The 12,115-nt window shown below is 36.2% G+C and overlaps 2 protein-coding genes across 8 annotated transcripts; both read right to left on the reverse strand.

Annotated features, from left to right (window-relative positions):
• Positions 1 to 94: 94 nt before the first annotated feature.
• On the reverse strand, positions 95 to 1,536 carry LOC103832784 (60S ribosomal protein L7-2). Its single transcript, XM_009108876.3, has 6 exons — positions 1,317 to 1,536; positions 1,153 to 1,250; positions 1,011 to 1,068; positions 757 to 836; positions 572 to 674; positions 95 to 464 (listed from the first exon to the last, which is right to left on the reverse strand). The coding sequence occupies exons 1-6, from the start codon at positions 1,488 to 1,490 to the stop codon at positions 249 to 251; spliced, it is 729 nt and encodes a 242-aa protein (XP_009107124.1). The 5' UTR covers positions 1,491 to 1,536; the 3' UTR covers positions 95 to 248.
• A 3,402-nt stretch (positions 1,537 to 4,938) lies between these two features.
• On the reverse strand, positions 4,939 to 7,032 carry LOC103832786 (syntaxin-71). Of its 7 annotated transcripts, none has more exons than XR_626027.2 (4): positions 5,721 to 7,022; positions 5,467 to 5,592; positions 5,231 to 5,324; positions 4,939 to 5,115 (listed from the first exon to the last, which is right to left on the reverse strand). XR_626027.2 is itself a non-coding variant. In XM_009108877.2 (3 exons), exons 1-3 carry the CDS (start codon positions 5,865 to 5,867, stop codon positions 5,053 to 5,055), a joined length of 336 nt encoding a protein of 111 aa, XP_009107125.1. In that variant the 5' UTR covers positions 5,868 to 7,032; the 3' UTR covers positions 4,941 to 5,052. The 7 variants fall into 7 exon arrangements, 1 of the variants encoding a protein (XP_009107125.1); XR_004454778.1 differs by having other exon boundaries at positions 4,941 to 5,115; positions 5,231 to 5,344; positions 5,721 to 7,029; XR_626029.2 differs by having other exon boundaries at positions 4,941 to 5,118; positions 5,231 to 5,344; positions 5,721 to 7,029.
• Positions 7,033 to 12,115: the final 5,083 nt, after the last annotated feature.

Here is a 12,115-nt window from a genome sequence, read left to right on the forward strand (position 1 = left end):
TTTTGTCTTTTAGTGAATCACAACGAGTCGAGTTGGCTTTCATAGCGTGATCACTTTGTTGGATTCAAGTGTACAATTTCCTAAGGATCCGATAAAAGAAGCATAGAAAAACTCATCAGTAGCTATAATCCAAAGACGATAGCAGAGAAAGCTCAGAGTGTGTTTTAACTTGACATAAAATATCAAAAATCCAGAAGGAAACACAAAGATCATAGATAATAAGACTGAGATTGAAAAAGAAGACATCTCTAATTCATCCTCCTGATAAGCTCATTAATGAAGTTTTCACGGTTGCCGGCATCACCACCTTCAACGTAGTGATTCCTCTTTTTCTTAAGACCACCGAGTGGTGCCTTGAGCTGGAATGGCCACAGGAAGTTGTTGGCCTCCTTGAAATGAGGTCCTACTGTTAGAATCTCGTGAATCAAATCCTCAGTGCAGATGATCCCATGCTTTCCCAGGGCCTGTTGATCGTTTCAACAATTTTAAAAAATTAATCACTTTACTTCAATCCAGGATAACAATATTCAAAGAAGCTAGGGAGGACCAAAGAGAGAGATATATATAGAACCTGCTCAACGATGGAGTTATCAGTCAAAGCCACCCTCTGGTGGTTAAGCTTTCCGTATCCTCTCTTGTAGATCAATTCCTTAACACTCTTCAAGTTAGGGAATCTGAATTAAAGGAGAGAAATGGTCACTAACTCTGTCCCCAACAGTTCTTAAACATGGCAAAAAAAAAGGATTAGATGTATACCCATAGGTCACATAGGGCTCAACGCGACGAAGCATGTTCATTGTAGCCTTGTTCACTTTCAGAAATACACCATTGAAGATCTGCATTTACATATTCAAAACCAAAGCAATTATTTCAGCATAATGGTAACACAAATAAGAAAAGCTGAAGGTCTTTTTCATGGAAGCTAACATCACAATTGTCAAAAGAACACTAATCTAAGATTAAACAGCAGTTAGCGACAAAGACAGAAGATGAATAAAACGCAGACAAACCTGTCTGAGACGCAAGAGCTGAAGAATCTTCTTTGTCTTTGGGTCAATAGCATTAATACTGCAAAATTCAAGGTAACAAAAGATAAGAAACCAAACATTTAATATCTCTAACGAAATGCTAAAAATCTAACACAAAACATACCCACGAATACGGATGATGAACAAGAGCTTAGCTTCAGGGTCAACATAGAAACCACCTTTAAGCTTGGCCTCACGTTTCAACGAGATCAACTCCTTCTCCTATACAAGAATAACAATGTTCGTTTATTTACACAGAACCAAACCAAAGCTAAGCAAAAGGTTTACCTTCTCGGCGTACTCCTTGGCGTACTGCTCAGCTCTTTTGTAGATAAGCTTCCTGTTGGCGGCGTTCGTCTTCTTGGCAGCTTCAGCGGTTTGTTTCTTCGCGAGAGCCCACTCCTCCTCTCTCTTCCTCTTCTTCAGCACTGACTCTGGAACTACAACCTTCGACTCTGCCATTTTCCCGATTCTTGCAGATCAAACAAAGAGAGGAAGTGCACTGCGGCTACGAGGGACTGTATATATGCCTCTCACTCTCGAAACTAGGGTTAAGCAGAAACTTAATGGGCCTCATAAACCCACCTTACATTTATAATAGGCCCAATGTCCTAATCGGTATTTCGTGCATTGTAAATCTGTATAGTTAAAAAGCCCATGAATATTACTCTCTTTCTTCTTTCCTCTTGGTTAAGAGAAAATTACGTAATGATACTCTAATTAAATTTCCTTAAAACACTCGAACTTTATTGAATACTTGAAATACTTATTTTATTATTTTTAAGATACTAACTTTTAAAATCGTACTCATTAAATATTCAAACTATGTTTATTTTCATCGAAAATTTTCAAATAAAATTTTAAAAAATCATTTAAATTCAAAAATAAAGATAAAAAATTTCTAATTTTATTTTGAGTTTTAAGAATAAAATAAAAGAAATTGTAGATACGCTTATACTTTTTAATTTTAGGTTTATTTTAAATACAAATTTTTATTTAGTTTCTAAAACTTAATAGCAGTTTATTTATTTATTATTCGAAATTATTTTTTCTAAAATTTAAAATTCAGTCAAAATTCAGTCTTTTTTTATTCCTAAAATTTACAATAAAATTAAAATCTGTAACAAAATTTACAACCTTCGACTCTGCCATTTATGGTTCATGCGTATCAATCAAGAAATCAGTTACCTTCCGCAAACGATAGACTAAGTTCACATGCAGAGATCAACACTGATTTATTTCAAGCTTGAATCAAACAATGGAGTTCCAAAGAGCTCAAACTAAAATCCTAGTACACTAAAATCTCCTTTATGAAGAAAGATACTTTAATTAACCACATCTCATGCCGTTGCTTTTCTTAAATGACCAAAATCCAAGTACACTAAAAATTGCTTGTTCATTAATTAATAAATGGGTGGTACCTACTAAATGATTGAAAAGACTTAGTACGTATATCCTTTAATGAAACTGTCCGTAAAATCTAAAATTTGGTAGAATTTTTATAGAACTGAAAAAATTTGGTAAAATTCTAAAGTAAAACTGAAAATAAAACTTGCATGTTATATTGTTATTTGTATAGAATTCTTTTTTAAACATCAAACTTGTGTTCCAAGCACGTACTGCATGCTTATCTTTTATAATGTAGGCATACGTTTTCTGCATGTTCCAGATTTCCAACCGGGTTTAAGATTGGTAGAGCCGAACAGGACATAGAGGTTTAAAAAATTGAAGCCAAATTAAAAAAAAATGATTAAACCGGGATATGATAGATAACCGGATTTCCAATCAGGTTACAAATTGGTTGAGTAGAACCGAGATGACATTTATCTATACTATTATTTATGAAGTGATTTTGCTTAGTTGTCATATTTTCCATAATTTTAGGGAATTTTGGTTATTTATCATGTTTTATTAATTTTTAGCTGAGTCATTAATTCGTTAATTTATATAATATTATTATTTTAAATTAAGTATTAGTAAATGTTAAAAATTTTACAATAAAAAAATAAACAAAAAACAGAAACATATTATAAAAAAATATAATTAGTGTATATCTCAATGCTTCGTTGATGTAATAATGTTATACGTATTTTAATGGTTTATTTTATGAACTTATATTATCAACATAAACATGTTGTTACAGTTTCTATTTTCAATATGTTCTCACAAACATCATTTGTTTCCTTCTTTTATTAAGTTAAAAAAAACAATAGATTAATGAAAAACAATTTTTTGTAAATACTTCATTATATAATTAGTTAAAAATGAATTTTATATTAATAATATTAGATTTATGAGTTATATTAAATAATTTATTATAAACTAATATATTAAAATTTTCAAAATAATTTTTTTTAAAAAAATAAGATAATTATTGTATATATTGTGTTGTTATCTGGAAATAATATTTTTAAAATTAAGATGTAAACTAATTATAATTAAAATTAATTGAGCAAAAACATTTGAATCTGGATATTTTATAAACTATTTTGAATATGTGAGTGGTTTTAAAAGTTACAATAATAACTATATATATTGATAAAATTTTATATATTATCATACTGATTTTTGAATTAATAAATTATAAACTAATAAGTATTTGTAAGAAAATTATGCCCGCATGTGCGGGCAAAGCACCTAGTATATTAAATAATAGGAGTAGACCAAAAAAAAGGAAAGGAATAATGAAAAAAAAAAAGAGGAGAAACCAAATCGAAAGAAGATGATTTGGTAAGGGAGTAAAAATAAATAAAACTGAATTAAAAAAAAAAGAAGAAGAAGGTTCAAGTTTTAAAATTTAAAACAAAAACAACGGTACAATTTTGGTATGTATATAAAAATTATAAATCGGTACAACATCTTAATTAGAAAAGGATTTTCGCCGGTGAGGAAATAAAAAAGCGATATACCCATCTCAGCGAAAAAGTAAGTTTCTTTATTTCATTTATATGTTTTTAATCCAAAAAACAAAATTTCGTTTCTAATTTTATCTAGTTATGTTTCTTCTCTCTCGCTCTCTGTAGAAATGGTCGTCTGGCGAAGTCTTGAAACTACAAGAGCTAGAGAAAAGATGTTATCCACAGTGGATTTTGGTTGCGAGAACACTTTGCAGACCTGTGTCGAATTGTCAAGAAAAGTTCGAGACTTTGAACCCAAAATCTCAGAGCTGGTGGACTTCTCAGACCAACGTCACAACAGGCAGTTTCAAGAGAGAAGTAAAAGAAAGATTTGTGTTTCTTGTTTCTTGTTATAGAATCTTGATTTATGATAAGACATAATTCAAATGTGGTTTACTTGGGCTCAGAGAGACCAGATGTTCAAACCAGTTTCTGATGGCTACCGTTGCAGCGCCATAGCGGAAGTTTTTTTCTTACAATATTATGATCTTTCTCTGAAGGCAGCATCATGAACTTTATGAATGATTAGACTGAGTATAATTCTCAAAATATTTTGGTTTTGAAGTTTTTCGCTGCCTACAACTCAAAGCTTCTTGAATCAAGTAACTACAGAACCAGACGGCAAGCTATTAAGGTATGGTAAAATTATACGTTAAAAAGGCTACAAACATTGGATGGGTGATTAATCTGATGTACTGTTTTTGTGCAATATGTTAAACAGTTCCTGGGTGAGATATTACTGGATGGATCAAACTCAGTTGTGATGACGAGACATGTGAGCTCAAGGGATAAAGCGACTGGAGTGTTTGAAGAGATTGAGCATGAAGAAGAGAATAACGTGGAGGAAAGAGAGAAATAAAGACGCTGGAAAGTTTATAAGTTGAACACATCAAATTTGACAAATGCATTCGTGACAGACATGGATCCAATTTTACAATTTCATAGTCAGTATTTTGGTTTCGTTCTCGAAACACTGGTTTTTCTTAGTTTTGTTTTCTCGGTTCAAAATATTCTCTTCCAAATGAATGAGAGCCTTCTTTTTATTAAAGTCAAAAGTTATTGATTTCATTTTACTATTTGATAATGTTTGACAGAAAACTGGTTGGTGAACTGAAATTTCACCTCTGTCAATCAAACATGCAAAATTTCAGTCCGTGATCAAACAACACTTCCACTCCCAAGTCCACTACCTGCTGAGACATAAACAGAAGGCTCTAGCTCAATAACATACACCACAAACAACACTAACTAACCAAAATGAAACAAACCATAACATTCTTTTAAAGTAATGACCTTTCCACTTACGATCTGAATTGACTGGCCATATTGACTATTTGATTAAGAACCCTCGGAACAGAGCTCAACCAAGTCAGTTTCTCCTTGTTTCCTTGTCAATGCACTATCATCTCAATGTAATTACTACCACAAAACTTACATTTATTAAACTTACTCACACTATAACTAAAAAAACAAGAATCATATAATATATAAGCTCAACAAAACTACTGGGACAAGTAAAGCAAGAGAGAAAGGAAGCTAACCCGCTTGAGAGCAAGTCTCTGCAACTTGGGAACTTCCTCGTCCAATCTAGCCTTGATCCTGCGGATCTCTGCGTTCATCGCAACAGCAGAAGCTCTGTTCTTCTCCTTGGTTACAATCTCAGCTTTCTGCAAAAAATCGAAAATCACATTATTTTTTTTTTCGATTCTCAAATTCGAACATAGGCAAATCAAATTCTATTCTATGACCCAAAGCACAAAGCTTTTGAATCAGAACATAAAAGAGGGATAATTACCTCGAGAGCGGTCTCAATCTGAGTCTCGAAAGCTCCGTAGAGACGAGCGAAAGCATCGTCGCCGGAGATGTTGGACTCACACTGTTTGTCGACGTCGTACTTCTTACATATCGTGTCAACTCTGGTTAGAATGTCGATCACTGTCATCTTCTCTCTGATTCGAAGACTTCTTACGAAGACGAATGACGGTTTCGTTCGGCTATTGACGGAGAAGTTGAGAAAGAAAGAACAAAGAGAAAAGAAAAGAGAGAAAAGGAAAAAAGGAAAAAATAAGAAAATTTCATGTGCTTACACGTGTTCGAAAAACCCCTTTAAAACGGTTACCAAAATCCTTCTCTAAAGATCTGTAACAGCCTATTGTTTTAGTTTTCATTTAATTAAATCACTTTTTATTTTTAAAAACCCTCTTAAAGTTCCGCGCTAAACATTTGATGTTCTTTTACAATGGGTCATAATGCTATGCTTTTAATACCTGTGATTTTTTAGAAAGAGAAAAATTAATTGCAAAAGAAAATAAAAATAAAAATCTATATATATAAAGTTGTATTTCCTTTCTCTCCCAACGTGTCCACCTGTCCACTTCATTAAACGATATGTTTCATTTATTTGCATACCGTTTGGTTTGTCTAAAGATTGGGCTTAAGTTTTCATTTTCGGCCAGCGACCACCTTGCTTTGCGCTAACCCTAATCTGTGGGGATGAAAAATGTGTGTTCTTCATTACTCTTCATTCAGGGAGATGTGACGATCGAGTGTCCTCCATGTTTCTGTAACAGATCACGTTATGATTTCTACGTCTTTAATCTCATTAATCAGATGCACACTACGAGTTCTTCAGTTTGTTGTTTCCATCGGCGATATCAGGTATAAATGGGTTAGTATGTCTCTGGAAATCGCGATCTCTTCATCTCTCTCACGCTCATCTCTTATAATCAACTGACAGCCGAGCAGATCGCCGAGTTCAAGGAAGCCTTTAGCCTCTTCGACAAAGACGGTGATGGTTCAATTATCTTTCTCAGTTTCTTTTATCCGTAGAATTTTACATTTTCTAAATCTCGCTTTGATCGATGTATTATACATGATAGAACGAGGAATATGTGTCTCTGAGTCGATAATCGCTTCAGATTCGGTCTATTCTGATATGTTGTGTTTGATTTTTGTTTTTTTCTCTTCAGTGACTGTTGTTTTGTTTGGTTGATTTGTTCGCTTGGATCTGAATTTTTTTTTCGTTTCATACATTTTAGTCTTTGAATCTTTATTTGCCTGTAGAAGCGTCAATGTGTTTGCGTGATCAAATGAGACAGAGATCTCAGTGATCTCAGAAACATTAATTGCAAAAGAAAATAAAAATAAATATATATATATATATATATATATATATATATATATATATATATATAAAGTTGTATTTCCTTCTCTCCCAACGTGTCCACGTAGGACGACACGTCACTAATTTGCCTTCTATCATTGCGACACCTGTCCACTTCATTAAACGATATGTTTCATTTATTTGCATACCGTTTGGTTTGTCTAAAGATTGGGCTTAAGTTTTCGTTTTTGGCCAGCGACCACCTTGCTCTGCGCTAACCCCAATCTGTGGGGATGAAAAATGTGTGTTCTTCGTTACTCTTCATTCAGGGAGACATGACGATCGAGTGTCCTCCATGTTTCTGTAACAGATCACGTTATGATTTCTACATCTTTAATCTCATTAATCAGATGCACACTACGAGTTCTTCAGTTTGTTGTTTCCATCGGCGATATCAGGTATAAATGGGTTAGTATGTCTCTGGAAATCGCGCACTTTATAAATCAGAATGCTTTCACAGGTCGTCGCAAACCGAAAGAGTTGAAAGAGAAATATTCGTTTTTAAGTGAAAAAGTAAGCGTTTCTCTTTTTTTCCTTCCAAAAACAAAACAAATTTTCGAGTCTGAAAGTTTCTAATTTGTTATGTTTCTTCTCTCTATCTCTAGCCTTGGTCCTCTCAAGAACTGCTGGAACTCTGAAAACTTCAAAGAAAATGTTTCTCTCAGTAGATAATAATGGCCAGAGCCCTCGATAGACCAGTAGATAGTTGCATTGAAAAGTTCGAGGCTTTGAACCCAAAATCTCAAAGCTGGTCGACTTCTCAGACCAACGTCACAACATGCCGTTTCAAGAGAGAGGTAAAAGAGAGATTCGTGTGTTCTTGTTTCTTGTTATAGAATCTTGACTTATCGTAAAACCTAATTCAAGTGCGGTTTACTTGGGCTCATAGAGACCCGATGTTCAAACCAGTTTCTAATGGCTACGGTTCTGCAAAGAAGTTGGATAGGAGGCTACTGTTGCAAATTACATGACATTCATCAATAATAACAAACTCACATCTTAAAATTTGTTCACCCTTAGATCTCTCTTAACCACCATTTATTAAGTTCAATACATATTTTAATAGATTTTGTAGAGAATCGACCTTGGCTGTTTTTTGTAACAAGTAAATCGACACAACAATATGTTGGGCGAGTTGATATTACGTGTATACGCACACCAAATAACCTAATGTGCACACTACCACAATCGAATGGTATGTCGATGTAGCACTTTAGGATCGAATCCACAGAGACCAACGGTTACACTTTATCTTTATGGGATCAATACTTAGCTAAAAAAATATGGGGGGGTTTTAAGATTTGAGGGTTTCGTCAGAAACAAGTAACAAGATTAATTAAAGTATTCAGATAACTAAAAATGCTAGCCTAGGGTGGGTTGATCGGGTGTTAAACAAGTGTGAGCCAAACAATTATTCAAGTTTAATTAAGAGCAAGTCTAGAACTCGGATCACTCAAGATAGATCAGCCCACTGTCGTGGTGCTTCACCTTTTGTCAATCGATCTCAGTACCTAAACTGTCGTTTGGACTGAGATGCGATGACAAACATTAAGATCAAGTCCGATCTGTTCACAAAACACCCTAACATCTACTTTCGCTGGTTAGGGATGCAATGCTCATTCAAGTTATGTCTAGCAACCTATAACACTTTTGATGAATAGATTAAACCTAGAATCAGGCACTAAGTGGTTAACTTGATGCAAGCCTTAAGAACAACAATGAATGAAGACAATCGATTTATAACTTATTTATGTCAAGCTCACGGATCTAACACCCTAACACCCTAGACTAAGCAAGCTGACTACTCAGCCATGGAGCAAGAAAACACAGAGACAGAGACTGAATAAAACATGTGTAGATAAAATAGAATAAGGGTTCAGGGGGTTCTTCTCTATGGTGAGAGAGATGGAGCCTTCTCCCTTTACAAAGTATCAAATCACAAGTCTCCAACTCTAAGGTCTGGTTTCTTCTCCCAAAAACAGCGTAGAATGATAAAGATAAACAAAAAATATGATATATCAAAGCCACAGGCGGCTGGGAGAGAAAATAGGGATAATTAGGGCAAATCCCGTAATGATTGTAGTTTCCTAAAAAAATCTCTGCCGCTGGAACACTCACTCGGAACAGTCACTCGGGTTGCTCCACTATCCGGAACAATCATCAAAACTGTTCTGCGTGAAAACCACCAAATTGCATTGTTTTCTGCCTCTTTTGTTCCAGCTGATCCATCTCCCATCCAATGCAACTCCAGACCTGTAATGACTCCAAAAGGACTAGGAAGACTCGATAAAGACTTGAAAACCAATTTAAAAGCATATATACAAGATGTATAAAACACCATATATCAATTCCCCCAGACTTAGATCCTTGTTTGTCCTCAAACAATGTCAAGTATCAAGAACAGGGAGAAAGGTTTGAAAGTGTGGGAACTCTCCTATTCTCAGCAACCATACTTTAACCACGAATCTCTGAACCATACAAGCAGTAAAACTAGGACAACACACCCTTACCGGAACCCCACTGACTGCTGTTCAAAAATCGGCTCCATACTCTTCATCTCAAACCTGAAAAAGCAACACTATCGAGACAGAACTCCCTACATTCATTTAAGAGTAGCGTGAGCTTCTCATCACAGGCATTATTCAGGGTAGACAGTCTAGGTGTGGAACAGGCTATTTAATGGTGGAGTTAAGAGTGTTTAGGGGCTACCATTTCATTGAAGAGGATGCAGGATATCACACAAAATAGCAAGAGAGGATAGATCCATTGATGTCCACAGCCTCTACTCGTTTTTGCTCTATCTGGTGCGACTGTTCTGATGACGGAACAGGCAACTGATTGTTCTGCTTTCTACTTTCCTCTACACACTCTTCAATACTTGGTACCAACTTCTTGCTCGACCTTTCCAGTGGCTCCATGTTTCTTTTCTTTCTTCCCCTTCTCCATCACATTAATCTCGTTTTTTTTTTTTTTTTTTTTTTTTTTTTTTTTTGAAGACTGATATGGTGATGTGACGAAGAAGGAGGTAATACATGATTGTTCTGAGTGCCACTAGTGGTTCTGATTTTGCAACCATTCTGGTTCTCCACCCCTGCTCTTGTGCAGTTCATTGGTTACGGAGCAGTTGCTCCCTTAATCTGCTTGTTCTCCTTTCTGACTGAATTTCTGCAGCAGTAACGAGTAGCAGGCTGCGTTGATCCTTTCCTCTCCGACCTTTTTGCACATATCTGCACATATGACACTGAAAAACAAATGCATGAAGGTGGAATAAAGGCTAAGGTGCAGGGTGGGAACTAGCTAAAGATGAGCTAGCCACTCAGGATCAGCAAGATGGATAAAAAGGATAAGAAGTCCTGAGTGTGTTCTCGTTTCCCTGATCTAATGCCCATAACAAGAAGAATTTCAGTCAAGATTAGGTTCAAGTAAGGTGGAGTTAAGTCTACCCAGTGTAACCTGATCGGCTGAGAACCTTCTGGAGAATCAAGTGAGATATGTCAGGGTGTTCCAGGTCCACATGTGTGTCTTTCGCCACTGCTAAGGTCACTGAATAAGATAACTAAAGCACGAGGTGGTTAGTGATCAACACGGAATAAGGTCCTAATTCCCACAAAATTTTGACTGACTCAATAAAAACTGACTCGAATTGACCCAAAAGAAAAACAAAAGAAAGAAACGAGTTAGTAAACGACGAAAACCCTCCCCCAGACTTACTTCACAACGTCCCTGGTGTGAAAATAAATCAGAGAGAAGGTGAAATCAAGAATAAACATTTTTTTTTGTTCGAGATACTTACCTGGCGCGGAGCAGCCTGACAGAGCAAGACGCGGTTGCTCCGGTAAAGGATGCTCTGGAATGAGAGCAGCCAGCTGCTTGCTCCAATCAAGGGTCTCGGATTTTCTGATTTATGACCTGAGACTCAACGAACTAAAAACAAAAATAAGTGAAAAAGAAAATCCTAATGTTAATGACACTCACCAGTGGGTTGCCTCCCACCAAGCGCTTGGTTTAAGTCTCTAGCTTGACTTGGTGACTGGGATCAGTCGGGTTGAGCAGGAGGGCTTGTTCCAAAACAAGCTCCACAATCAGACATGTTCAGCTTCAAAACCCTGCTCAACAACCCTTTCACAGCAGCTTCCCCTTTCTCCTTCAGCTCATGTGTGAGAATAGCTCTGACTTTAGAGAACGGTTTAGAGGTACCTTTGCACTTTACCTCATACTCAATGGAGTTCTCATCACACTTGAGAGGTATCAAAGTCATTGTAGGATCTCCCTTGACCCTTTTCTTCTGGACTTTCTGTTTCACCCTTGAATTCCCTCTGATTTTAGTAAGATCGGTGCATGGATCTTCATCAGATAACAGCCTGCTCTCACCCTTATCACCATGCTCCTTCTCTGGAACAACCTTCAGCTTTTCTACATCAAACACTGAGATGCAAGAGGCGTGTGATGAGGAAGATCTGGTGGGTACAGCCTTGTAGAAAACTTTCTTGTTGATGTTGGAGAAGCAGACTCTCTTGTTGGGCATATCGATGGTTGCTCCAACAGTAGCCATGAATGTCCTTCCAAATATCAAAGGCATCTCATGATCCTTGTTCATCTCAACAACTTGAAACTCAGCAGGAACAACGCATTCCCCTACTTGAACATTAAGGCTGCGGATGGTTCCATATGGGACTGCTCTGGAAGAGTTTGCAAAAGTCAGGGTCAGCTGAGAACGCTCAACATTAGCAATACCCAAATCGTCTACAATAGCCTTTGAGACGAGATTCACACAAGAACCAGAGTCACAAAGAGCGTCCTTGAAGGTTGTTCCTGCGATGGAACATGGGAAAACAAACTTTCCAGGATCATCAACCTTAGGCAATACCTTCAGTGCTGGTGTAGACAGTGCTTTGGTATAGAGGACCTTGATCTCCTCTTGAGTCTCTCTACAGTTTTTAAAGAACTGGAGCAATGGACGAATCTGCAGAGCATCTTCGAATGCAAGTTCTTTAGGAAGCCTTCTCACCATCTTGTTAAAACCTATC

This window comes from Brassica rapa, chromosome A02 (genome assembly GCF_000309985.2).
Source record: "Brassica rapa cultivar Chiifu-401-42 chromosome A02, CAAS_Brap_v3.01, whole genome shotgun sequence".
Taxonomy (NCBI): domain Eukaryota; kingdom Viridiplantae; phylum Streptophyta; class Magnoliopsida; order Brassicales; family Brassicaceae; genus Brassica; species Brassica rapa.